At 46.4% G+C, this 23793-nt stretch overlaps 1 protein-coding gene across 1 annotated transcript in view; it reads right to left on the bottom strand.

The window, feature by feature from the left end:
* The window catches only part of PAPLN (papilin, proteoglycan like sulfated glycoprotein), a gene marked incomplete at both ends in the record, with an annotated part of 41660 nt that overhangs the window by 5786 nt on the left and 12081 nt on the right, over positions 1–23793 (bottom strand). The window contains 20 exons of the mRNA XM_080345253.1: positions 481–605; positions 1437–1574; positions 2325–2976; positions 4200–4329; positions 5025–5142; positions 5272–5575; positions 6091–6177; positions 6778–6934; positions 8226–8402; positions 10124–10331; positions 12833–12898; positions 13600–13726; positions 14747–14870; positions 15423–15595; positions 16809–16889; positions 17668–17791; positions 18171–18301; positions 19182–19284; positions 19569–19629; positions 20991–21106. Of these exons, the coding sequence (XP_080201379.1) occupies positions 481–605; positions 1437–1574; positions 2325–2976; positions 4200–4329; positions 5025–5142; positions 5272–5575; positions 6091–6177; positions 6778–6934; positions 8226–8402; positions 10124–10331; positions 12833–12898; positions 13600–13726; positions 14747–14870; positions 15423–15595; positions 16809–16889; positions 17668–17791; positions 18171–18301; positions 19182–19284; positions 19569–19629; positions 20991–21106 (3202 nt within the window). The remainder of the gene's footprint in view (positions 1–480; positions 606–1436; positions 1575–2324; positions 2977–4199; positions 4330–5024; positions 5143–5271; positions 5576–6090; positions 6178–6777; positions 6935–8225; positions 8403–10123; positions 10332–12832; positions 12899–13599; positions 13727–14746; positions 14871–15422; positions 15596–16808; positions 16890–17667; positions 17792–18170; positions 18302–19181; positions 19285–19568; positions 19630–20990; positions 21107–23793) is intronic.

Raw genomic sequence — 23793 nt, 5'->3', positions numbered from 1 at the left:
AGCACAGAGAGCTATGGCAGACAGGTCGCGTTACAGTGTGAGATGGAGAGTCCAGGAAACCACAGAAAACCCTTTTCTGGAGTCTCATGTCTGGAGTCAGGAGGCAGCTGGTGAGTGTCAGGGAGGAAGGTGTGCTCACTGTGCTGGAAATGTGGCAGATTACAAGCAAGCCACAACTCCAGTTATGGGGTGGCTTCTGCAGGAGAAGAAGTGCTTTAGGGCTAAGGCTTTTTCAATAGGCAATCTCAAAAGAAGCTTTGCTGCCTCCACACTGCCTCTTGGCACCCCTATAGCAGAGGAGACCAACTGCTTTGCCTGGCTCTTGGGACATCCCGGCCATAGAGTGAAGGCAACGCTGCTGGCACAGTGTGGCAGCAGAGGAAGTTTGTTCCCACAGCTGGCTTTGTGGCTCCCGTTGTCAACAACTGTCAACAAGGAGCCCTGAGCTACCTCTGTGGTCTTAAGTGGAAGGTAAGTCACCTATGATCTGTAACTGAATCTGTCGTCTCTCTGTCCTCCCGTCAGAAATGATACATGTGTAAGTCCCGGCATCCTCCGGTTTGACATGGCTGATCACTAAGGAGCTGTCGGAGCGGTAGGTGTGCCTGCGAGAGGAGCAAGGATGAGAAGAATGAATGGCCCCTGTTTGGCCAGCATGTAGTGCCCTCCCCAGCTCAGAAAAAATCCAAAGCCCTGTTGACCACACAGGGGTCACAGACAGGGAAAATAACTGCGGGAGAAAGCAGGCCAGGAACAAAGAGAAAACTGAGGTGGGAAAACAGAGAACTGCTTTCAGCAAACCTCTCCCGTCTGGAGGCAAACTGCCCTTCCAGGCAGGAGCGTGAGTCCCAGCAGTCATCTGCAAACGGAAAAGCATGACTGGGCCCTTCTTAACTGTGATTTTTCACAACATAAAGTGACCGTCTGGCTCCAAACTGTTGCTGGAAAAAGACCTCCCAGGAAAAACAGACTTTAAAAGTAGTTTAAAAATATATATATATATATATATCTTGGATGTGACTGCCAGAAACTTTCAGCCAGAGGAACTGTGAGTTATTTGGCTACAAGCTTCACCTGGACTACTGACTTAGTGCTGCCTTGTGATGAATCCAATAGAGAGAACATTTTTCTGTATCACTACATCTGTCATCTGTCAGCTTCCACCTGTGCCTTGTTATGGGACAGCACTTGTTGTGCTCCATAACACCAGCCAACGCCTCAATATTACTGCAGGCTGTATATGTTTCTGCTGTGGACACATGAGGGGAACAGTTCATGCTCTTAGTGAACTCATGGGCTTGTTTAATTATTTATTTATTTATTTATTTATTTTTTTAAAATGTTAACACCAAGATTACAAAGAAAGCAGGCAAGCATATTGGGCCCTCCGCCCAGCAAGGAGCTCATCTGCTCTACAACGAAGGGGCTGAGCTCACCTGTCAGAAGAGACTGGTTGGCTGTCCTTCATCCACTCCACTCTGGAGAAGGGGGACATGCCTGTCTTGCAGACCAGCTGGACGTTTTGTCCCACAACTGCTGTCACAAGAAAGGGCTTGGCTTCCTCTGGGATGGTTCTGAAAGAGAAAGCCATTCCGCTGACGTCTCTGTTGTCTTCGTCTCCTCTGGGTCCTTCAATGTGGCTCTGGATGAGTCACAACCACAGGACAAAGCAGGACTGGCTGCCTATTCAGCTCTGAGCAGATGCAGCACATGGGGAGCCCTTTCCTACAAAGCAAAGGCTGCTCTGGACAGAATGAATGCTCCAGGAAGAGAGAGAGAGTCCTACAACCCCTCTTTTCTGAAGGAACTAGATTTAGCTCAGCACACAGACACACGTCCAGTGCAGACACACTCTTATCTAGCTCTACGCACTCCTGATTTTTGAGGTGACGTTGTCTGGATCCTGACCCAAAAAGTCTTCCCTAGAACAACCCACTGCTGCTCTATGCAGTGCTGAGATAAAGGCTCTGAAGTTTAAGAGTCGTCTAAATTTGCTTGTGAGAACAAGCGAAACACCTATGGATTCTCATTTACAGTGTAAGAATGCCTCCCAAAGACCCCAGGATCCTGCAGCCTTTTCACACATTATACTTCCAGTGCCTGTCAGAGAGCAGGGAGAGCACGAGAAAAGAGAGAGTGGATACTCCAGGACCTGAATAACTTAATTTACCAAAGGGCTACATATATAGACAATCCCCTGCCGGGTATTCCCAGTTAGCTGGCCCCAGTTGGGGCAACACTTTTACTGCAGAGGAAGCTGTACTGATGCTTCACAATGAGCTGGCAAAACAGGGGATGAAAAAAAATAAATAAAATATCATCACCTGTGCAAAGTCCGTGCTGTGAATGAGTCTGCAGACACCTGGTGCCCAAATCCCTCTGTCATGGAAACATCTGCTCCAAAAGCCTTGTGCCACTGCTTGCTCTCATGTGCTGGCACCTGCTGGGCACTGTTGCTCTGCCTCTGGGAGAGCCCCGGCACTGCTCTTTCCCACCAGTGCCGCTGGTTCAGGCTGTCCCATCTGCTCTGCTGGGTGCCCCAGCGCTGGCTCTCCAGCACACCAGTCCTTGGCAAAGACTCTGGCAGCACCTCACTTCTCCAGCTCTCCTGTCTGTGGTTGTCTTGTGTGGGGTGTGAAGCCACGTAGGCTCTTCCTTCTTGGCTGTGACTTGCAGACTCTGTCAGAGGTGGCTGCTGCGGACCTCGAGCATCCCTGGTATGAGAATGAGAGCCAGTGTGCTGGCGTTGCAGGGCTCCGGCGCCAGAAGAGGGCTGGTGCTCCAGAGGACTGACCGCCGCAGAGTTGTGGCACACTCTCATGCACTCCTCCTCCGAGGCAAAGCTGTTTTTATTGCCGTGACAGCCACCGTACCAAAACCGGTTGCACCTGCCAACAACAGCCACAAAATACCAGCGCGTGGTCCAGTTTGTGCAGGGGCCGTGGGCACTAGGCAGCAGGCACATGGCAGGATACGCTACCAAAAAGTGCAGAACAGAGGGAAATGTGAGGGTCATGAAGCACAAAGGTCTGGGTGCTTCAAGCCACCTAGCTCGGTGATCTGATGTGCCTCGTGGGCAAAGGGCAGCTGGGACACCTAAGTTTTACACCTGGCTCTGCTTTGAAATTGGGCAGCTTTCCGCCCCAGTTTTGCCACTGGCGGAAGGAGATCCAACCTCAGAGACATTTCTGAATCTAGATACTAGACAGATGCTTTATGACCTTTCCTGGGGAACTGTGAAGTTGCAAAGTTAGCTCTGGGGCTTCCTCTCCTGCAAGGGACATGTGGCTGCTGCTTGCACATTTCCAGCCCACAAAGCAGGTGGATTAGACCCAGTTGTGAAGCCTCATGAACTACAGAACACCCTTTCACACATTGATATGAAGAGGAGCACAGCCCAACGTGCCTACAAACAGCCCTGTGCTCTGAGTCACAGGTATCACAGCCACATGCTGACAAACATGGGATGCAGGGCTCTGACTGAGGGGTCCTTTGCCAAGCTGTGGTTGAGCAGAGAGGATCCAGAGCGCTTTCCCCAGGGCAGCACCACTGGGCTAACCACCAAGCAATTTCTGTGCTGTGGCAAAAGGGCAAGGCAACACAGCAGAGATGTGTCTGCAGAGGATACAGCTGGAACTAGAGGAGCAGAGATGCTTTTGCCCAGCAGCTCCAGTGCCCTCACAGGACAGCAGGCACTGTATTGAACTCCGCTGGCTGAAAACTTCCATGCAGCCTTGAGCAACACCTCCATCCTTAGCTGTAGCTCTCATTCCACCCCTGTCCATGGGCTGTTTGAAGGCTGAGTATGGCTCTGCTTTCTCAGTGAGGCCATATATCTCCCAAACCCAGGTAACTCATTTGGAGCACACCAGGATGCACCAGGGTGTCTACTCAGGGGCAAACATGTCCCCAGAAGTCCTACAGACTGACAGAGATCACATAAACACACTTCTGTCCAACTATCAGCAGAGGATAACAAGAAATTCTGTGGTAGCTGACATAACTAAACCATGAGGCTGCTTTTCTATGCTCCCTCCAAGCTTCCCCCGCCTCAGCCAACAGGCAGAATTTATTTTCAAAGAGATAATTGACTACATTTTACAGAAAGTAGAATCTCTACACGGGAAACTTCCACAGACTACTGGATTCTGTAGGACTCCTCCTACATTTCTAAACCAAGAAGCCAAAGCATCACTTACGGTATTTGGGCCTATTTAGACATCCTTCCCCTTGAGGGCCTGAAGCTGAAGCGATATTGTCAAAACAGCATCCGTACAGGGAACTGCGGCACTCGCCCGAGGGGGGCTGCTGGGACAAGGCTTGGCTTGCCTTAGAGACAGGAATTGAAAGCCAGAAGTTATCATGCACACATGAGGACAGTAGCACATGCAAGGCACCGTGTCCAAGCTGTCGGCTGCAGGAGGCCAGCTGTTAGAGGAGCCACTATGTGGTCTTTTTGCCTCCTAGAGGCTTTCATGCTGGGAAGGCGTGGGAAACTCGGCTGTCAGTGATGGAGCCAAGGCTGCACTTCTCTGCAGGACAGACCTCACCAGCCAAGCAGCAGGCTGTTTTTTTCAGCTGGCCCCACTAAGCACCTCAGGCTATGAGGCAAATTAGCTCCTGACTAATTTGCCCTCAACTGATCTGCAGAGTTGACAAAGGCAATAAAGAGGGGCCATGTTTTTCCCATTTTTTTCTCCTAGAAATTGGGTGGCAAGTTTCTGACCGACAGAAATTTGGTTACTCAGGATTATTCAATCAGTTCTACATGGGATGCTCTTCTACCTCTCGGACATCTCCCAGCCACCCACTCTGTCCCTGGCTTACAGGCCATCACAGGTGGATGCCCCAGACCCACCAGGAGCAAAGTGGGCCAAAGAGCTGATGCCATACCTGGAGTATTGGTTCTCCAGTTTTACAGGCAGAGATGAAGTACAACAGAAACTCACAACCTGAGTCACCAGGGTCAAATCTGAATCTTTGTATCTGACAAATGGCTAGAACACAGAGGGTTTTGTACTTACTATTGGAGCAGCTGCAGTGGGCTGATTTCTGCTTACTTGAACATCACGGTAATATTGTGGGCATCCCATGTTGTTTGGACCCCGGGCAGCTGATACTCCATCAGGACAGCATCCGTACCTATGGGCAGAGGCAGAAGGGCTGCAGCAATACCTGACCTGCCTGGCTCAACAGGCACAGGCTGTGAGTTTCAGCCAGCCCCCAGAAAAGGCAATGCTTCCCTGCTCAGGCCTATCTACTCCCAGCTACCTGTTTTGGTGACAAATGTTGAAGGGGCAACCTCTCCCCAGAGGGCCTGAAGCTGGAGTGTGTCCATCCGGGCAGCAGCCGTGTGGGCTCTGGTGACAGTCCTGGGAGCCGGTCCCAGCAGCGCGGTCCTGAGAGGAGCTGAGCTGATGGGAACCCGATAAGCGTGACAAGGACTCCCAGCGAACAGGCAACAAGTTGATGCCATGGTCCTGGCTGGGTGGAGCGTGGTGATTCCCAGAAGTACTATGGATTGTGGAGCTCCCAGGGAGCATCCTTTCATCACCAGAATCTGTGGAGAGAACTCCTATAAGCATGCAGGTTAGCATCAAAATCTGGTCAGTTTTCCTCACTTCCACCTGCTCATGGCTAACACAGCAGGCTTTTCAGGATTTCACCTGATTGTGTGTCTTCTGGTCCACTCTTCTGGATTCGGTTGTGCTGAGGTTCTTTTGCTCACTGCCCTGATCATTCTTCCTGTTGTCCCATGACAAATGACCTGCCACGTTACTGTGGTACCCTCACATGATCCTTTCTTCTTCCTATGGGCTTTGGGCAGCATTTGCATTTCTCTCAGCTAGCACTTAAGACATGCTGCCAGAGCCTGGGATCTATACACTGTACAGTCTCTTCTGCATCAACAGATTCAAATACTGCTCACTGTTGTGTAAAAGAATCTACGCTTTGTTCCTGGCTCCACAGATTTCTAGAAGCCCATGAAATATACGAGAGAAATAAAGAAAAAGAGGAATTTTTCCCTTACCACACTCTGTTTCAAGTCTACCATCACCAAAAAACAAAACTAACCAAACTCTTCCAAACCTGTGGCAGGGTTCTTTGGGTTGTAACGCGTCAGCAAGGACTGGCGAGCGACATCATATCCCATAGTGTCCTGCATACTGGGGACCTCTGCAAAGAGAGACATACACAAAAAAAGGTGCAGTCAGTCCAGCTCTGTGTTCTAATAATTGCAAATGCACCCAACAGACTAAAGGTGATGAAAATGCTTCTTTTCTCCTGGAACAGCTGCTGAGCAGCAATTGGATTCGACTGGATTTCTAGGACAACCTGCAACAGGCAGGCTGACAAAAGTCAGCGTTTCAACTCTGACATGAAGACTAGACACAGACAGCAAACAAAATCTTCTGAGCTGGTCCACAGAGGGATGAGAGCTGGCTCTAATTTTTGGTTACCGAGCCTGCACAGATTGCTATCCTTTGTGATGGGGAGTGCAGAGGGCAGTCTGTAGCATGGACTGAGACAGAGCCATCACCCAGTACTGAATTCAAAATGAACACATACCAATGTTGTTCTCAAGCCTGTTACATACATTTCAAACAGCACAGGTACTGGTGCTCTGAAGATGCCATAGTTATGTGCATAAAAGATAAACACAGAGGATGGAGACAGGCAGGTAAGAAGCTGAGAACAGCTGGTGCAGAGCTGGGAATTTCTACTCCTAAACAAGAGCGTCTTAGGAAAAGCTAGGTGTGCAGCAACACCACTCACGCTGTGGCAGGTAGCAGGGCTGCATGTTGCAGCTGCCCAGGGTGGCTGGTTTCTGTGGCTGGATGGCATTGCACGTCTCAGGACTGTAGAATTTGGAGTCGCCATCAGCGCAGATGACTTGGCGTGTCCGGATGCCCGAATTGCAGCTCTTCGAACACTTGGGCACAGAGAAAAGGCACGTGAGCAGGCAACAGAGGCTAAATGCAGAAAGCCCACAGGCCAGAAGCGTGGAACAGCTGCATGATTAGCTGCAGGCTCAGCACAGCTTCCTCCATCAAGACAAAGCAAACAATACTTCATCTGGATTAATCTAGACAATTAGAAAACCGTACTTTAAGCCATTTTGGCGAATGTTGCACCTAGCCCTGAAGCATTAGGCTCTGAGCCATGATCAGCCTCTAACATCCAGGTGAGCTGCTGTTACCCACAGTGGTGTGTCAGGGAGCTGGAGTCAATGGTTTCAGCCTGGCCTGAAGGCATCTCAATACTATGGGGATCCACCAGCTGCAAGAGAGGCAGTTTTAAACTATGCACTCAAAACCAACAATTTGCAATGGGAAACCAAACTGGTGGCTTTCTTTAAGCAGCTAACCGGAATTCCTCTTACTGGAAACTGTGGATGAGGAGGGACCAAGGAGCAGCAGCTCAGGGGAGGAGAGTAGGTCAGTATCTGTGTAACCTACCTGCTCATGGGCAAGCTCTACAAACACTGGGAGAGTATTTTTCTCTCTTACTCAGATGTAGGTAGGAACCCTATCATAAAGCCACAGGCCAAGAAAGATCAGTTTAAGGTATGAAGCTTCTTTAGCTGTTATTAAAACTTGGCCCACATCTCATGAAGAACCAGATGTAACATGTTTTAACTCAGCTGGTCTGGTTAGCACAGAAGGGAAAATGTGTTTGAAAGTCACCTGGTGCATTTGATCTACCACTACCTTATCCCCCTGGCACTTTTCCCAGGTTGAACACAGTCTGTCTCCCTCCACAAAGGCAAGACTAATCCAGCTGAAGCACAGTTTATCTGAACAATTATAAAAATGTACTTTAAACCATATCATCAAACACAACGACCAGTCCTGAAGCCTGGAGCTCTGAGCCACACCCAGCCAGAGAGTTGTGTTATTCATAGCGATGCAGCGAACAACTGGGAATAAGCAGCAAGAGTGGATTGTTTCAGCTTATTGGCTGCATTTTGCCACTGCCACTGAAACTATAATCCCCCCCTCAGAAGGATTTATTTTTGTAGCAGCTGCACACAAAGCAGGCAGCAGATTAACTAGAGCATCACTAGTGCCAGTTACAGTGCAACTGTGAGCTGAGGGATGGGTAATGAAGCAGTACATGCTGCCAGCTCCAGCCAATGTGCAGGCTGCACAGATCAAAGCTGGCTTGCAACGAGCACAGCAATATAATCAGTTATTTCCGGACTATGAAAACGGGATGCTCACCAGGCCCCAGTCTCCAACGTGCCAGCCAATTTCCTGGATGCAGTTCTCCTTAAGGCAGGGCTGGGTGGCTGATGGCTTTGGCTCCATGAGGCAGGCGAAGTCCTGAGCCTGAGAGCCCTGCTGAGTTCTGCAGGTCACCGTCCGGGTCTGAACCCCTTCCCCACAGCTGGCTGAGCACTGCAGAAAGGGGCCCAAAAAATTACAAGGAAGCACCTAGTTTCCACTTGCATTTCTAGGCTGTGCTCCCTAACATTAGGACAGAGCATCACTTTGAGATTTCCTAAAACAACCAATCATCGTCAAAATCATCTTCTGGGATGGGAGTTAGCAGAGTGGTTGTTTATGCTGTAGAAGAAACTATTAAGGCATGGCAGATAGGGTCTGGGAGATCTGGAGCTCGCTGGATGATTTTGGCATAGTCATATAATTTGTCTTGATCTCTACCAAAGAAGACATGGAGAATGATTTTGGAAAAACATCAATACTGCCGAATATATTGATAACAATAAATGGCAGGAAATACCTGGAACCTCACTCCAATTTAAAATGAGCTCAAGGTAAAGAATTCAAGAGAAGAGAAAAAGATTTGGTTCTTTTATTTCTCATGTCTTCTGTCTGAAGACCTTGTGCTCCATTTTTACAACGTGAAGCTGTGACACAACTTCTACACTAGTAACTGGTTTGTGATGTTTTCAATGCCTTCTTAAATTCACAGTGATGTTTCCTGGAATCCAGCCTACTTCTCCATGAATTAGCAAGGTCTCTTACAGAAAGCATTAACTTGGGGACAGTCTGAATTACTTTAGATGAGCTTCCCAGCTGAGTTTCAGCCACTCATTTACTAGAGTGAACTTTTATCTCTGTCTCAGAGATAAAACACAGTTGCTTTTGAGAATCCCAGAATGAATCACATAGGAATCAGTTTGTAAGAACAGGACACTTGGTGCCTTCCCCAAACAGTGCTCTTACTCCACGACCCTGAAGTCATATCTCACGAGAGGGAAAAAACAAAACAAAACAAGATTTTACAGTCTAGGTTATCAGGCCTCTAAGTTGCATTTTATGTTGTTGCACCAAAGTACCGCCACAAGATTGTAAATCAAATATTGCAAGCACATATGTACTTCTTTCAAAAGAGGAAAATTCACTTGTGCTTTAGCGACTGAGTAGATACTACCTTTACTTTCTAAGCCCCTGGAACATAAGATGCCTTCTAAACTCCTGGCTGGCAGCACTGAGCACATATAGTTTGAATTGTTTCCTTTCCTGAAGATATAAATGCACACAGGCATCAAAAATGCACCACACAGTTGTGTTTGGAGAAGCCCTGCACTGACACAGCCAACAGCAGGGCACCCGTATCTTGCTTACCAAATGCTGTGGTTTTAGTGCTGCTGGCCAGGGCTAGAAACGCTGAGGCAGTGATATGCATGTAATTAAACAGCACAGGCAGGAGCCATGAGCTCCTGTTTCACAGAGCAGGGAGCGTTGCTGCACATCATCTGCTGACGGACAGCAGCTCTCACGTCCGTCCTCTGACTTCACCAGGCCTGGCTCAGAAACTTGGCCAGGATCTGGTGGATCTGAAAAAAGTACAGGAGTGGGGTATGGACTGAAGGACCAGAGAAGAAAGAACATGCAATGAGAGGAACAGAGGTGCAGGGGTATGCGCATTTTTGAAGAACAAGGATGTGTTTAATAGGAGGGCACAGCTGCTAGCTAGCTGGAGGACTTGTTCGGAGGACTGCAGGGACAAATCTTGTACCTCTGCATATTACATATCTAGGGACACACCTTTTACAGTCCCAGAAAAGGAGTCTGGCTCTTTATTCCAAAGCTTTGACATATTCTCCTTCAATAAATGCAAAGAGGCAGTTGGCTCTCACCCACAAACTCACCTCCGACCATGGCCCCGTGCTCCAGGTCGCACACTGTCGCAGGTTGCAGGGCTGGCTGCTGCGCGGCTGCTGGGCAAAGGCCATGCACTCAGCGTCATCCACCACCCCTTGGGAGCTCTGACCGTCAAACACCACGCAATAAACAGAGCGAGTCTGGGTGCCCCCACCACAGGTAGCTGAGCAGGGTCCCCACTCCCCTGTTTTCCACCTGCAGGCCACAGAATCAAGCAAACAATTAGAAGTCCAGCTAAACACTCCAGAGGCACAAGGGACGTCAGTGCTGTATCCCCTTTGTAATCAGGCAGGGAAAACAACCTTTTGCAGAGTAAAGTTAGAGGTGAGTTCCAATTTGATCAAGCCCTGCCCAGCATGACTGGCAATGCAGAGCAGGAGTTCCACTACAGAGAGAAATCCCCAAATATGCAACATTTGTTACACTGGAAGTGCAGAGCTCTTCCAGAGGGGGAAGATGATTTGCCATGGCTTTTGGTCTCTTGATATCTGCAAAAATGTCATGCCTGAATGGAACACTGAAAAAAAAAAAAAAAGGAAGAAGAAAAAAGAAAAACTATTCGGATCAGCTAGAAGAAAAATAACACACACCGGCCATCTGGAAGGACCTGGACAAGCTCAAGAAGTGGGCCCATGCGAATCTTATGAGGTTCAACAAGGCCAAGTGCAAAGGTTCTGTATCTGGGTTGGGGCAACCCCCAGTATCAACACAGGCTGGAGGATGAAGGGATTGAGAGCAGTCGCAGTCCTGCCAAGAAGGACTTGTGGGTAGTTGTGGATGAAAAACTGGAGATGAGGCAGCAATGCGCACTTGCAGTCCAGAAGGCCAATCGTATCTTGGGCTGCATCAAAAGGAGCGTGGCCAGCAGGTGGAGGGAGGTGGTTCTGCCCATCTGCTCTGCTCCGGTGAGACCCCACCTGGAGTGCTGTGTCCAGCTCTGGAGCCCTCAGCACAGGAAAGACATGGACCTGCTGGAGAGGGGCCAGAGGAGGCCACAGAAATGATCAGAGGAGTGGAACAGCTCTGCTGTGAGGACAGACAGAGAGAGTTGGGGTTTTTTGGCCTGGAGAAGTCTCCATCCAGGGAGACCTTACTGCAGCCTTTAAGTAGTTAAAAGAGGCTTATAAGAAAGAAGGGGACAGACTTTTTAGCATGGGCTGTAGCAATAGGACAAGGGGTAATGCTTTTAAATTAAATGAGGGGAGAATCAGCCTAGACACGGGGAAGACAATTTTTACAGTGAGAGTGGTAAAACACTGGCACAGGTTGCCCAGAGAGGTGGTAGATGCCCCATCCCTGGCAACATTCAAGGCCAGGTTGGATGGGTTTCTGAGCAACCTGATCTAGTTGAAAATGTCCCTGCTCATTGCAGGGGGGTTGGACGAGATGACCTTTAAGGGTCCCTTCCAACTCAAACTGTTCTATGATTCCAACCACTCATTACACTACAGGCATTATCAGCAACAGTAAAACCAAGCCATGACCTCACTCTGCTTGCAAACAATGCTAGACGCTCTCAGAGGTGCTTGCTAACCTTTTGTTGACAGCTAGTAGAAAGCTGGTTTATTCCTTCCATTGGCCAAACAGCAGCCCACACAAAAAAGCCCCAAAAACTTTAAGTAGATTTTTGTCCTTTGTTTGGTTGCTGAAGCTGTCACAGAAATGATACACCCTTTCTAACGGAAGGGTGAACGCTCACAAAACAATCTGATGGTTTGGATGCTATAATCCCTGCACTTGTCCACTCCCATGTCTCAGAGCTGCCTGGGTAGCCAGGAACACAGCTTATGTGGCTTGACTTCAGGGACAACATGATGTTCCATTACTGACGCCAGTGTGCTGTGCAGTCTAAAGGCCCTGGTGGTGCAAGAGGAGGATCGTGGTGATCTGCTTGTCACCTGCTGCCTCCCCTTGCAGTCAAGTCCCAGCCAGGGCATAAAGGCTGTATCAACTGGATGGCTCACCTACAGCTTTCTTCAATTGTGACCAAAGACATCTTGTCTGACACTTGTTTCATTTGCTTTGTAAGACAATGTCAACCCATAAGGCTGGGACCCTCATCAGAGAGCAAAGCATTGCAAGTCCTAAGCCAGTAGCAGTTTGCTGAAGGACAATTGTTTCGGTTTTATCTTTTTAATTCTCATACCTCAGTGTACATTTAAGTATTGTATCTGTCACATCCTTGTACTCATCACAGTATACAGGCACTTTTCTTTCTGCTGTAGGGTTCATGCTAAAGAAAGAACAGCTTTTGACAAACTCTGAAGCTTTTGCTATGGCACTCGGGGATCCTGGCCAACGTTTCAAACTCCAAATCCATCATGCTCTCTTCTCCTTTCTGTTCTTTTATCTTGATACCAAACAAGAACATTCTAGAACATCCCTTCACCTCTCTACCCTGATTCCAGAGAAAACCCAATTATCAGTATAAGCAGCCAAAAGCTATGAAAAAAACCCATCCCCCTTCTCAGTCCCAAGTTACCAGGAGCATGCACAACCACCTAAGCAAAGCTGCCAGCTAGCACCCTCCACCATCATTTTCACTGTCAAGAATCAAAAGCAAAGCACCCACTGCTACCACCAGTGTCAAAGAGGAAAGCCCCCAAATCCCCACAGACTTCAGTGGGCAACTAGGTGGAAAGCAGAAGAGAGCAGCTGCCTTCCTGTGCTTTCTGCAGCCTCCTTCTCCTTGTTACCTCTTCATCTGAGAGCTCCGTGCTCCACTGTGACTCCAGGCTTGCGGCAGATAGATGTAAGAAGCCCTTTATACACAGAACACAGGATTTAAAGAACTTAAAGCAAGTAGCTACAGGCTACAGTATTCAGAAATGCTCCCAAGTTGCCAAGTGCCCTCTCACCCACAACAGCACTCTCATAGAACTCCACTGCACCCACCAGCTGCACAGTGAGATACACAGTTAAGGCTCTGGGTGCAGCTCTGGGTGCTCACATAAGAGCCAGGTGAAATCAACTGCAAGGCTACGTCAGCAAGGGACAAGGTGGAAATGGCTGGGTAAAGGGGTCTGAAAATGCTGGAGGACAAAAAGATTCTAGGATCCAGCCCTTTCTAAGAGCAAGGACACTGTGAATGCAGAAATTATATAAAATGACACCAGCTCTGACCCACTCCTCTGTTTTTGCCAGCTCCAGTCGAAAAGAACAAAAACCAAAGAATCTGTTTCTGTCTCCTACATGGACTAGAGGACTGTCTTCCACAATCACATGCTGGAAAGCAAATTTAATTGGTCTATTAAATGAACATATGACATATCAAGCCTTGTGTACACAGAAATGTTCATCACAGTGTTACCAACATCCTTTGTCTTGGGCTTTCTCTAAGAAGTGAATTTCCTTGGAGAGCACCATGCTGGTGGAAAGCAGTAGCGAGAGAGTAATTCTTTCTCTTGGCTCCAAAAGCACCTAAGGAAGAAGTCAGAGTCCAGAAGAGGAAAGGAAATCTTACCTTTTTGTCTGGGGACACATCTGAAGGCCACATGTCCGGTTATTGTCTGGTTGTGGTTTATTCCTGCACATATAGTCTGGATAGATTTCATTGTCTATGGTACAAAACACCAAGCGTGACTGGAAACCTGAAGGAGAAGGAAGATAATATCTTGGTCAATGCAAGCCATGCAGGACTAGGTTTGAAATGCACTGATGCTGGCAAGACAAATGTCTAAAGTCATGCCCCAGTCAAGCCGGAAAATTCAGGTGTGGTTCTTGGTCTGTCACTATATGTACAAATGATTCCTCCCAACAGTATGAGTCCACTGGAAGGGCAAGAAAAACAGAATAGTTCCATGTAGCTGAGGAACCGTGCATGGTGTGTGCAGTGCACAGCAGAGAGCTGGGGGCCTCCTGCTAGACCCAAAAGGTCAGTCTTGTGAAGACTGGACACTGGATAAAAAACTTGTGACTCTTCTTGCTTCCTACAGGATAAGCATGCTAAGCAAAGACAATATCAGCTCCAACAATCACAATGAGCCAAAAGCTATTGACATGGCCATCAGCACAGAAAATCAGAAGAGGCTGATAGAAACTCTATGTACTTTCAGCTAGAGGGTTTTTTTGTCTCATACTTTTGTTGTTGGGTTTTGTTTTGTTTTGCTTTGTTTCGTTTTTTAGCTTAAAATCCATAACTTCACTCATGAAAGAATTTGCAAACTGAACATGATATGACACCTCAGGAAATCTGACAGTCCCCCTGCAGAGGGGGAATCTTCCAGGCTGTGGTAGCAAGGAATGATGTGACTCAATTATGTAGGCCAGGTCAGCTTGGAGAGGACCCCTCAAGTGGTTGAAAACACTTGAGAAAGACATAAAGAACTGAAGCAGAACAACATAAAACAAAGGCTACCTATGAAGAGCCTCAACAGATCCTAGTAACAAGTCATGAAAAATAAGATATGACAAGGCATGGGATACAGTCGTGTTGTGACTCCCCTGTGTGACCCTCCTTTGACAAAACTTTAGCTGACCTGCTGTCCTGTGTCATCTTCCAGCAGGAGACTCCTGGGAAGCAGCTGCAGAGGGCAGCACACAGTCACTCTGCCTTCAGGGGACGGACATAAACCCCACACCAGCCCAGAGACCAGCTCCTGTCCCCTTACCTCCTCCACACTCTGAGCTGCACTCGCTCCAGGAACCATAGCTCCAGCTGTAACCCGAGGCCTGTCCTTGCACGGGCAGGTAGTACTCATACTGTACCCCTGGGTTTGGCTCCTGGCTGATAAGCTGTGAAAGCATGGGATAAAGTCAGAGAAATGGCAGCAGCAGCACTCTTGCCCTTTGCAGCATGTCCCCACTATGTCTGAAGGTCCAAGCTGACCTGCTTCCCTCCCATTCACAGAGCACTTCTCTACATGGTATTTTCTCCTTGCCTTCTGTGCTACTATTTACAGCATTATTTTTCAGAGAAGGGTGCATTCATCCCTCTCAGAGACCAGCTGCTCCTATAACAGTAAGTGTCCTTGTCTGGACTGCAGCACACTAGAGCCAGCAATACCGTGGAGCCTCTCCTTGCCCCAACCCCATTCGGTGCTGACTTGACTCTCCCTCAAAGTCAGCACCCAAGGGGATGTGCAGGAAGTCAACATCAAGCCTTGCCCTACTCCTTTCTGGGCAGTAGAACCAGAGCCCTCTGAGAGTCCACTCATTTCTCCAGTCTTCCCCATGTGGTCCTCACACATTCCCACTGCATAAAGTGAAGGCTGATGCACAAAGTGAAGGCTGATGCACAAAGCGAGAGAGCAGCACCATCAGTAGGGGGCAGGCATGGCCGCTTACCTCAATGATGAGAGGTTCTGTGGTGGGGCCCCGGGCATGGAGCAGCTCTGGGGCCAGATCACCCTCTGAGCCACGGTCATAGTGCATAACCGTGCTGGCTATGTGCAGCGCTCGGCTGAAGTCAATTGCCCAATGTCCGTTCAGATAGTACTCGCCTCTCACGTTCTTGACAGCTGGACAAACCCACACACACCACAGAAGAAAAAACAGGAAATTAACACACCTATAACCTGACGCATGATTTGTAGGGTGTTAGCAATCCACAGAGCTTTTGGCTCTATCATTTGAACTGCAGCTCCTTTACATCAGTGTTGGAACCCTTTAAGTACAGTGACAATCTAATACGGTAGCATCTACCGACACAGCATAAATTCACACATTGAAAGAGGACCATAAGAACTCCACAGGGATGCTCCTGTTTCAACTCAACACTGTCTCGCAGGTGTGGCAAATAAAGGTGATCCTCCAACAATACTGTCCCCCCATAAGGTTGTCTTGCCGGAAGCTGCTCCACATTCAGACAGTGGTTCTTGCAGCTTAGCTGCAGACCAAGCACTTTTTTCCTGCACAACCAAATGCCTCACATTCCTGCACAACCAGAGACAGCATATTCCAGCGCTGTCTCTGCAATCCCCACTGTCAGTCACTGAAGCACAGCCCATGTCAGCCTCGGTCCCACTTGCCATTAAGATATGGGATTCATGTCTCACTGCCTCTACATCACTATCCTGTTCATCAGACATTCTATTCATAAGACAAAGAACTTCGTGCTGAATTTGACTTCCTACAAGGGTAAACATCACCAGTCTGATTTGTCCAAAGCATTGGCTGATGGAAGATTCAGAAAGCAGAATATTTGCTTTCTCCACTGCAATTTCCTCAGCCTTGGCCAGAAATCTTGGTGAGGAGATTTCTCCCTCTGTTTTGCCCTCTGCAGCATGACCAGAGTTTGAGGTTGTACAGACAAATACCCAGAAGATATCTATGGGGAAAGGAAGCCCATCCCAAACTTTTGGATGGCAGGAGTAGTCAATGTTTACATTCACCAAGCAAACAACAGAACTCATAGCCAAAGTTTGCTGTATCAACTAGACTCCTTGCAGGTTTCGGGCAGGAAGTCTGAATGTTGTTTGGATATTTATATTCCCCTCTCAACAGAAAGATTACCACAGGAGAGAAAAAGAGGTAAACCTGAAGCCCAGGATTGAACATCACTAACACTTCAAGGATATTCAGCATTCAGATCCTAATTTTCAGATAATTTTTCCCTCTGCTGTATGAAGCCCTCAAAGTAATCATCCCATAACCCAGCATAGCTGAAAAAAAAATTAACACAATGGCTGGAATCCAAATGGACTGAAACACAGGTTCTGACATGAGACCTACCCAGGAAGTTCCTGCTGGGCATAACCTCCTTAATCTGGATACTTGTGGCTCCCACAGGAATGATGAAGATTTGATTGTAACCTAAAAAAAAACCCAAGAGGATTATTCAATATCTGTCTGTGGATGCCACACAGTCACTCTTCTGTGCCAAAGATGCTTATGGTTTCATTGGTGCCTGAGCAACTGGATGAACTTTATGGTGGTGGTTTGAACCATTTCAGCTGTCACTTTATCTGCATTCTGAATAGCTTCACCCTACAATATCCACAGGTCAGTCCACATGCAAAAAGTTCCAATTACGCTTCAGAAAAGTAAGCACAGGAATCAGTACAAAGGGCATTTTTTAGATTTTAAAATCTTTGGAATTTCAGCAAGCATCATATTGGAACTCGACACAGAGAGATTTGGCCATGAGTTTAATTATTATCTTGAAATTTTTCAAAATGGGCCAAATTCAGAAGATGCAGTCCCATTTTTAGCCTTGCACTAATCCTGGTGGAGCTATCAAGACACTGGACTGGGAGAAAGTCTTATGAAGGAGACACATGGCTATGTTCATATGCGACATCTACAGCATCTGCTGGAGATTGAGCAGGGAAAGACTCCAGCAGCAGAAGTACTTCAGAAGAGCAGAAGAGACTGAGGAAGTGATTCCCAAGATATGGCCATTTTCATTTCAATACATTTTCGGATGCTAAAGCAGCTAAAGAGCCACATGCCATACAGACATTTCAAGTGAACGTCCAAGCCTGTCTACAACAATCATGTGAGCATGTGTCCCCACCAGCCCTTGTAGCAGCTTGATGTTAGGTTTAACTCTCTCTTTCTCACCTGACCATACTACCTAGATCATCTGTACCTTTGGGGAGGCTGGGCACATCAAAAGTGCCCTTCACACTGTAGCAGGTGCTGCTGTCTCCTCCACACTGCAAGCACTTGTCCTCCTTCTTGGCAGATTCCAACATGTTATCACAGCCAACGGCCTGTCAGAGCACAGGAGTATTGATATGAATAAACTGTAATGAAAGATGAAGAAAGGGAAAGCGAAAATGAAAGAAGGAGAAAAGAGGAGAAAGGAGAAAGAAAACATGGCCAAATATTGGACTGATCTAATGAGAAGTCTGAATCTAGAAAGTCTGGGAAGTCAGGACAGGGCAAGAGTTGTGAGGAGGAAAGAGTGGCACCTTCTATTTCACATTCAGAGACAGATGGAGAAATGCTGTCCACATGCTCCTCAGCACCTTGGGAGGTGAATGATCCTACTTTTCGGATGCTATTATGAAAGGTCAAGTAGAATAAAGGGAAGCAACAGAAAGACTGGCAGACCCAATGGTAAATGAAGGAAACAGCAAGATGACTAACCCGACAAGCTCCCTCTACACAGATGTCTCGCTTGCCAGGTTCACAGGTAGTCCCATCTACCACTGCTTCCTTGTGCCTGTAGTAGAAGTTTTCTCCCTTTGGAATACAGTTTAACTCACACTTATTAGGCGCTGGTTAGGAGAGAAAAAAACAACATTATATAATATGGCTAATAGCTTGATAATGCATCAGGAGCCTGGTTTTAGATCACAGGAGCAGAAACAGAGAATAAGGTTACATTAAGTGGCAGATACTGAACATATTTCTGTGTCACAAACTGCAGGGGGCTGGAAAAAACCCTGGTAAAGCCTCACTGTATATAACCATTTCCTCAGGCACCTTGGCTGGCCAGTGGTGGAGGGGGAATGTTGGGCCAGGTAGATACTTGGTTATTCCTTAGTAGGATTGTTCTTATGCTCCCTTGGAGTACAAGGCTTTCTACAATGAGAACAAGTCCTGATACAGAACACAAGGGAGCTGTTATCTTAATGACCAACAAAAAAACCTTTAAATTAATCTTGAAATCCTTTGTAATTTGTTAAACAACTGTAAACGATAACACATCAAAGCTCAGAGCAAGGGCTGCTGGTTCCTACACCTGCCTTCTGAGCTGGTTCTTCAAGAAAGCATGGGCCAATTGTCATATTTTCAGTAGCGCTCATCAGTTATATGTATTTGTTTCTCCTGTGCCCTGCTCCTATTTTTTGCCAATACTGGAAAATGCAGTAGAACTTCTGCCTCTCTAATACTTCAAGACCTAGCTGCAACCACTTCCAGCTTTCTTTGGCAATATTTCTGAAAGAATGGCTGTTACAAGAGACGTATGCACCCAGTGTCTTTGTGAGAATAATGGTTTGCTGCTGGCAAAGTTTTTTTCCATGCCACCCGCTGCCCCATCCTCCAGCTAAGGAAGTACCCTATGAGGATACTATAGTCAAAAATATTGCAATCACTTCAAAACATACTGTTCATAGTTAGGGATGAAGTGTAACCCTCCATATTTATCATTACCTCCATAATATGGAAGCCACTTGTATTTCTTTCCTTGGAATTCTGTCCCATCGAACTCCGCACATTGCTCTGCCCGGAAATCCCGAGAGCCTTCTGGGCAGCTCTGTTTGGAGGAGAAAATGTTTGTATTGGGCCATTATAAAAAGGAGGAAAAATAAGTGAACAACAAAAAATTGCTTTTTATTTGTTATTGCTGCCATATGAAGTTAGGGACATAAATTCAATATGCTTTTGAAGGGGTGCTGTTGAGGAACCACATTCACCAGTGATGCTAGAGAAACTAACAACGACATATTGCCTCTGAACAATATGATGTCTGTCTTGGGGAAAAAAAAGGCAACAGGCAAAGAAGGAAAAAAAAAAAAGAGCGAAAACAGAGTGCTGTACCTGAATGTTGCATGACCGATAGCTTCGAGTTGGTCCAACGCAACTAGAAGTACCTTCTGTCCTGGAAGACAAAAAACCAACATGAAAGTCTCTGAAGAATATACATGCAAAAAATCACCTCATGGCAGACTTTACAAATCACCTTCACATCAAGCATATCACCCTCACACAGTTTCTTGAAACAGCAAAATAACTAAAATGCACTTTTTTTCCACTAAAGCAAGATGGGATCTTCTCGTGCTTTTTTTCTGCTACGGTTTACATTCTGTCATGAATGAGACATGCACCATGAATGATTACAGTACAGTTCTTCAGGGTCATGTTTCAACTAAATAATAGAAGCAGAGCTTTTAGTCCTTTGTCCACCAGCAAACAGTCAAGGTGTCCATACCAGAACCAGCTGGAGGGTAGTGGCCAGTTCAGAATAGGTACACACAGCATCTCACCTGCTGTTTACATGCATATATACTAGGCAAAGTAGTAGGAAGAGCTACACACGCCTATGGAAAGTGTGCAACACCCTCATCCCAGTCAAATTACTCCATTTGAGAATTATGGAGTAACAGTTACGGAGGAAATTGATCTGAAAAGCCAACCAATGTCTAATATCTCAGTATTCCTCAAATGGAGAAACAGGCTTTCAGGGATTCTGGCAGGTGTATACTACAGCAGGCAGCCTTCAAAGGAGACCTTTCTTTATTCTGGGTGGGAAGAAGCAGTGGTCCATAACTGGATTCTTCCATTAAAAATTCCCCTCTCATTTCTGTAAACATAAAGAGGCTGTTTCAGGATATTATTGAGAGTTTGCCTTGTTTTGTTTTGCTTTTTTGTTTTGCCTTTTTTTGTTTTGTTTTGTTTTGTTTTATCCACAACAGAATCTCAAAGGTCCATCATTCCCGACAGGTGCAGTCCCAGTCACCATCCTCACTGCATCTTACCCGGCTGCAGATGAGATGGCACAGCACTCATGCTGCTCAAGCCAACTCCACTCTTCCATTTCTTCTAGGGCAATTTACTTTCCTGGGAATCGTAAGCCTGAGAAAATCTTGGCACAGTCACCAGCTCTCAGGGGAGGCACCTGCTGCTCTGGACTGTTTTTCATCTCCCCCAGGCCTGCCAGCTAGACCTGGATGAAGGAGCTCCTGCCATCCCAACTGCCTGATTGCACAGCCTCAGATCTCAGAGAGATACCACTGTGCTCTAGAGAAGGAGCCAAAGCAAGGACATGTTGAAGAGAGTGCTATTCAAAACAGCAGTGACGAGACTGAAGCTGAGGATCATCTCAAAGTGGACACAGGTGATTTATTGCCCTGGAATCAAACATCAAGTCTTTTTTGTTCTGGATGTGTGTTGGAACATAAGTGCAGGAGTTCAGTAACATAAAAACACATATAAAGAAAGAAAAAGGAGGTTATTCTTTACCTTTGGGAATAGCAGCGCCGCTGCCGAAAGCTGACTCCACCGCCACAGCTCCGACTGCACTTGCCCCATTCACCCCAGCTCCCCCAGACATCAATCTGCCGTTTCATGCGGTGGCTCTATAGATAAAAACCCCCACAGACATATCAAACAGACATGGCAACACAAGAAAAAAAAACCACAATGAAAATGAAGCAGAGCTCCTATGTGTTCTGCTGGAAAAGAGAATATCTCGCTGGGCTGTGTTGCTAGTAAGAAAAGCGTCAGAGAATAATACCTCAGAAACGTCAAGCCTCTAAAGCCATACAGCACATCCATCTTTATAATCTCCCTTAAACTGTTACTGTTTGTCTATTCATAGAATCTCAGCACTTTCAAATATATATCCAAGAGAGGATAACATCTGCATCTCAGCAAGGCAGCAAAGGCAATTAATTACTTCAGGGACTATGAGCACTGTCACTCCATACCAGATCAACAGAGAAACTTAATCCCAAATCCTTTACTCCAACCCAAACACTTAAGAGAAATAAAGGGAGCAGTAAGGAAACCATTGGAACACACTTTTTACTGCAGCAGAATTCCATACATGGATCTTGCCCCCCAGGCTAACTGTTTCCAATGATGAGGTCGAGGTCTGGGCCATCATTAGCTACAGCCTTAATTAATTTTGTGTTTAGAAAGTATGAATGGATCCTGACATTAAGAGAAATAAGCATGCTAATATAGACAAAAAATTACAAGTGCAATGGATCAAGCCAAAAAACATTATCTTAGAAGCACATGTAATATCGTATTTTCAGGAAAAAAAGGGCCTCTTGCAGCTGATGGGACCCACATGCAGCAGGACATGTGGCTTTAGAGGGAAGAATAGCAATATCCTGAGGAAAAAAAAATGCAGGATGCAACAGAATTAGTTCCACTTAGGAAAAGAAGGAAAATGCAGGGTTATACAGAGAGTGATGCTGTAAAAAAAAGGGTTTGCTGTGCAGCTGCGCCTATAGGGCCACTTATGTGTATAATATACAACTGAGAGGATAATGCATACATTTGGTCACTTAGACATTTGATATGGTGAAAAGTAGACAGGCAGAGAAACAACAGGTAAAAAGTTATTGAGATGTAGTCACATGGTCTTATTCCCTTCCATACACAGAGCATTGCACCAAATCTGCAGAACCCTGGGTCTGGGTCCCAAACTGTCCTCCGGCTTCACACAGTCCCTTCTGATTTGGACACAGCACCCCACATTCTCATCCTCTACATTTCCCTGCTCATGCATTGTTTCCATTCCTTCCTCTTGTCCCACCTGCATCCTCATGCGAGCTATACCCTGATGATCACCCACCTGGTAAGAGCCATTGTAAGGGTTTTCCACTAGAGTGGAGGAACATAGAAATGGAGAATTTCACCATAGCAGGAATCTTAACCCTACTCAGGAAGTACTTTCCACCCAGCCAGATCACATTCTGAGACCTACAGAGAAGGCACAAGGTCCTCGCTTTGAAAGCATAATTTTTGCTTCAATTGGCTGATAACTGCTTTTACATAAAACATCCAGGTCTCTGCTAGAAATAGGAGCTATCCTAATAAATTAACCAATGAATCCAACACAGGCAAGATGTATGAGTTAATTCTTCCTTGCCATGTAAACAGTTTTTGTAACTTTCTACACATACTCTCTGCCTGACCATATGTCCCTGAATTAGTATCTGGTTTCACTCTTTCACCTTCTTTTAAGGAATAATTCCCTGCTGCTGCCAGAGCAACAGTCAGAGATATTAGCTGATCATATTTATGCACTTACTACCAAATTATCCACAACTATCTAACTGCAGAGTCACCCCAGATTCTTTCTGCCTATTACCCATATTGCTCTAATGTGAAACACTTTCTTCTGAACTCATGTTATTTGATTTCCCTCACACAAGTTTTGTGTGATTCTCTCTTAATACCTCTGCAAGCAAAATCCTTCATGACAAGTGTTCTGGTTCAGACTAACTCTGTTTGCCTTCACCCTGCTCACTCAATGGCACTACCCAGGTTACAGCCACTTCTACAAACCTTCTCTCTGCCAAGTCAACATCTCCCTAACCCTTAGCCAAACCCTTCTCCCATTCTTCTATTCCAGATTATGAGCTCAGTGTTTGCCTTCTGCATTCTGATTTGCCTTTCTGGAGATAATCCCATCAACAGAGTTCTCACTTCCAGCCAGGCATCTTATTTTCCCAAGTTTTTCTTTCAGGCACCTAATTCCTCCCCCTGTAATCCTTCCTCCCTTACTCTCAAAAGAATGAAGCGCGCTACTACTTCTTTTTTTTTGCTGTCTTATTCCTCTGTATCAACTGACTGATTTAGGAGGAGTATTAGCTCACCCTGGAAACAAGGGACCTTTCAGTCAGTGTAAGGGAGAAAACATGGAGAGAAAAATCCAGAGGAAGAGCATTTGAAAGTCAGATTACTGGAAGGCAATTAGGATAGAAAGCCCTTCCCTGACACACACACCAACCTGATAAATATTCTAATATCCCTCCTACAGAAATGGAATTCTTTATTCCTTCTGTTGAGAGCAAAATCTGCAGGGACTCTTTGTTGTAAGGTTTATGCATCTGCAGAGTGCAGGAGCAAAGATTTTCTCAGAAGCACTCCATTCATGTATACCCTAAAAGAAGTATCAGCCAGAAGAATCCTCCCAAAGCTGTATAGTGTTACAGAAATATTTTAACAGAGGTCGAACTCCAACATTCAGAAATCTGTGCACAGTCCTCATTACTTCAGCAACTCCATGTATGTGTACGCAGGCAAA

The sequence above is a fragment of the Nesoenas mayeri genome (genome assembly GCF_963082525.1).
Source record: "Nesoenas mayeri genome assembly, chromosome: 5".
Lineage (NCBI taxonomy): Eukaryota > Metazoa > Chordata > Aves > Columbiformes > Columbidae > Nesoenas > Nesoenas mayeri.
The sequence above is the reverse complement of the archived record's forward strand: the minus strand, read 5'-3'. Positions and strand labels throughout refer to the sequence as shown.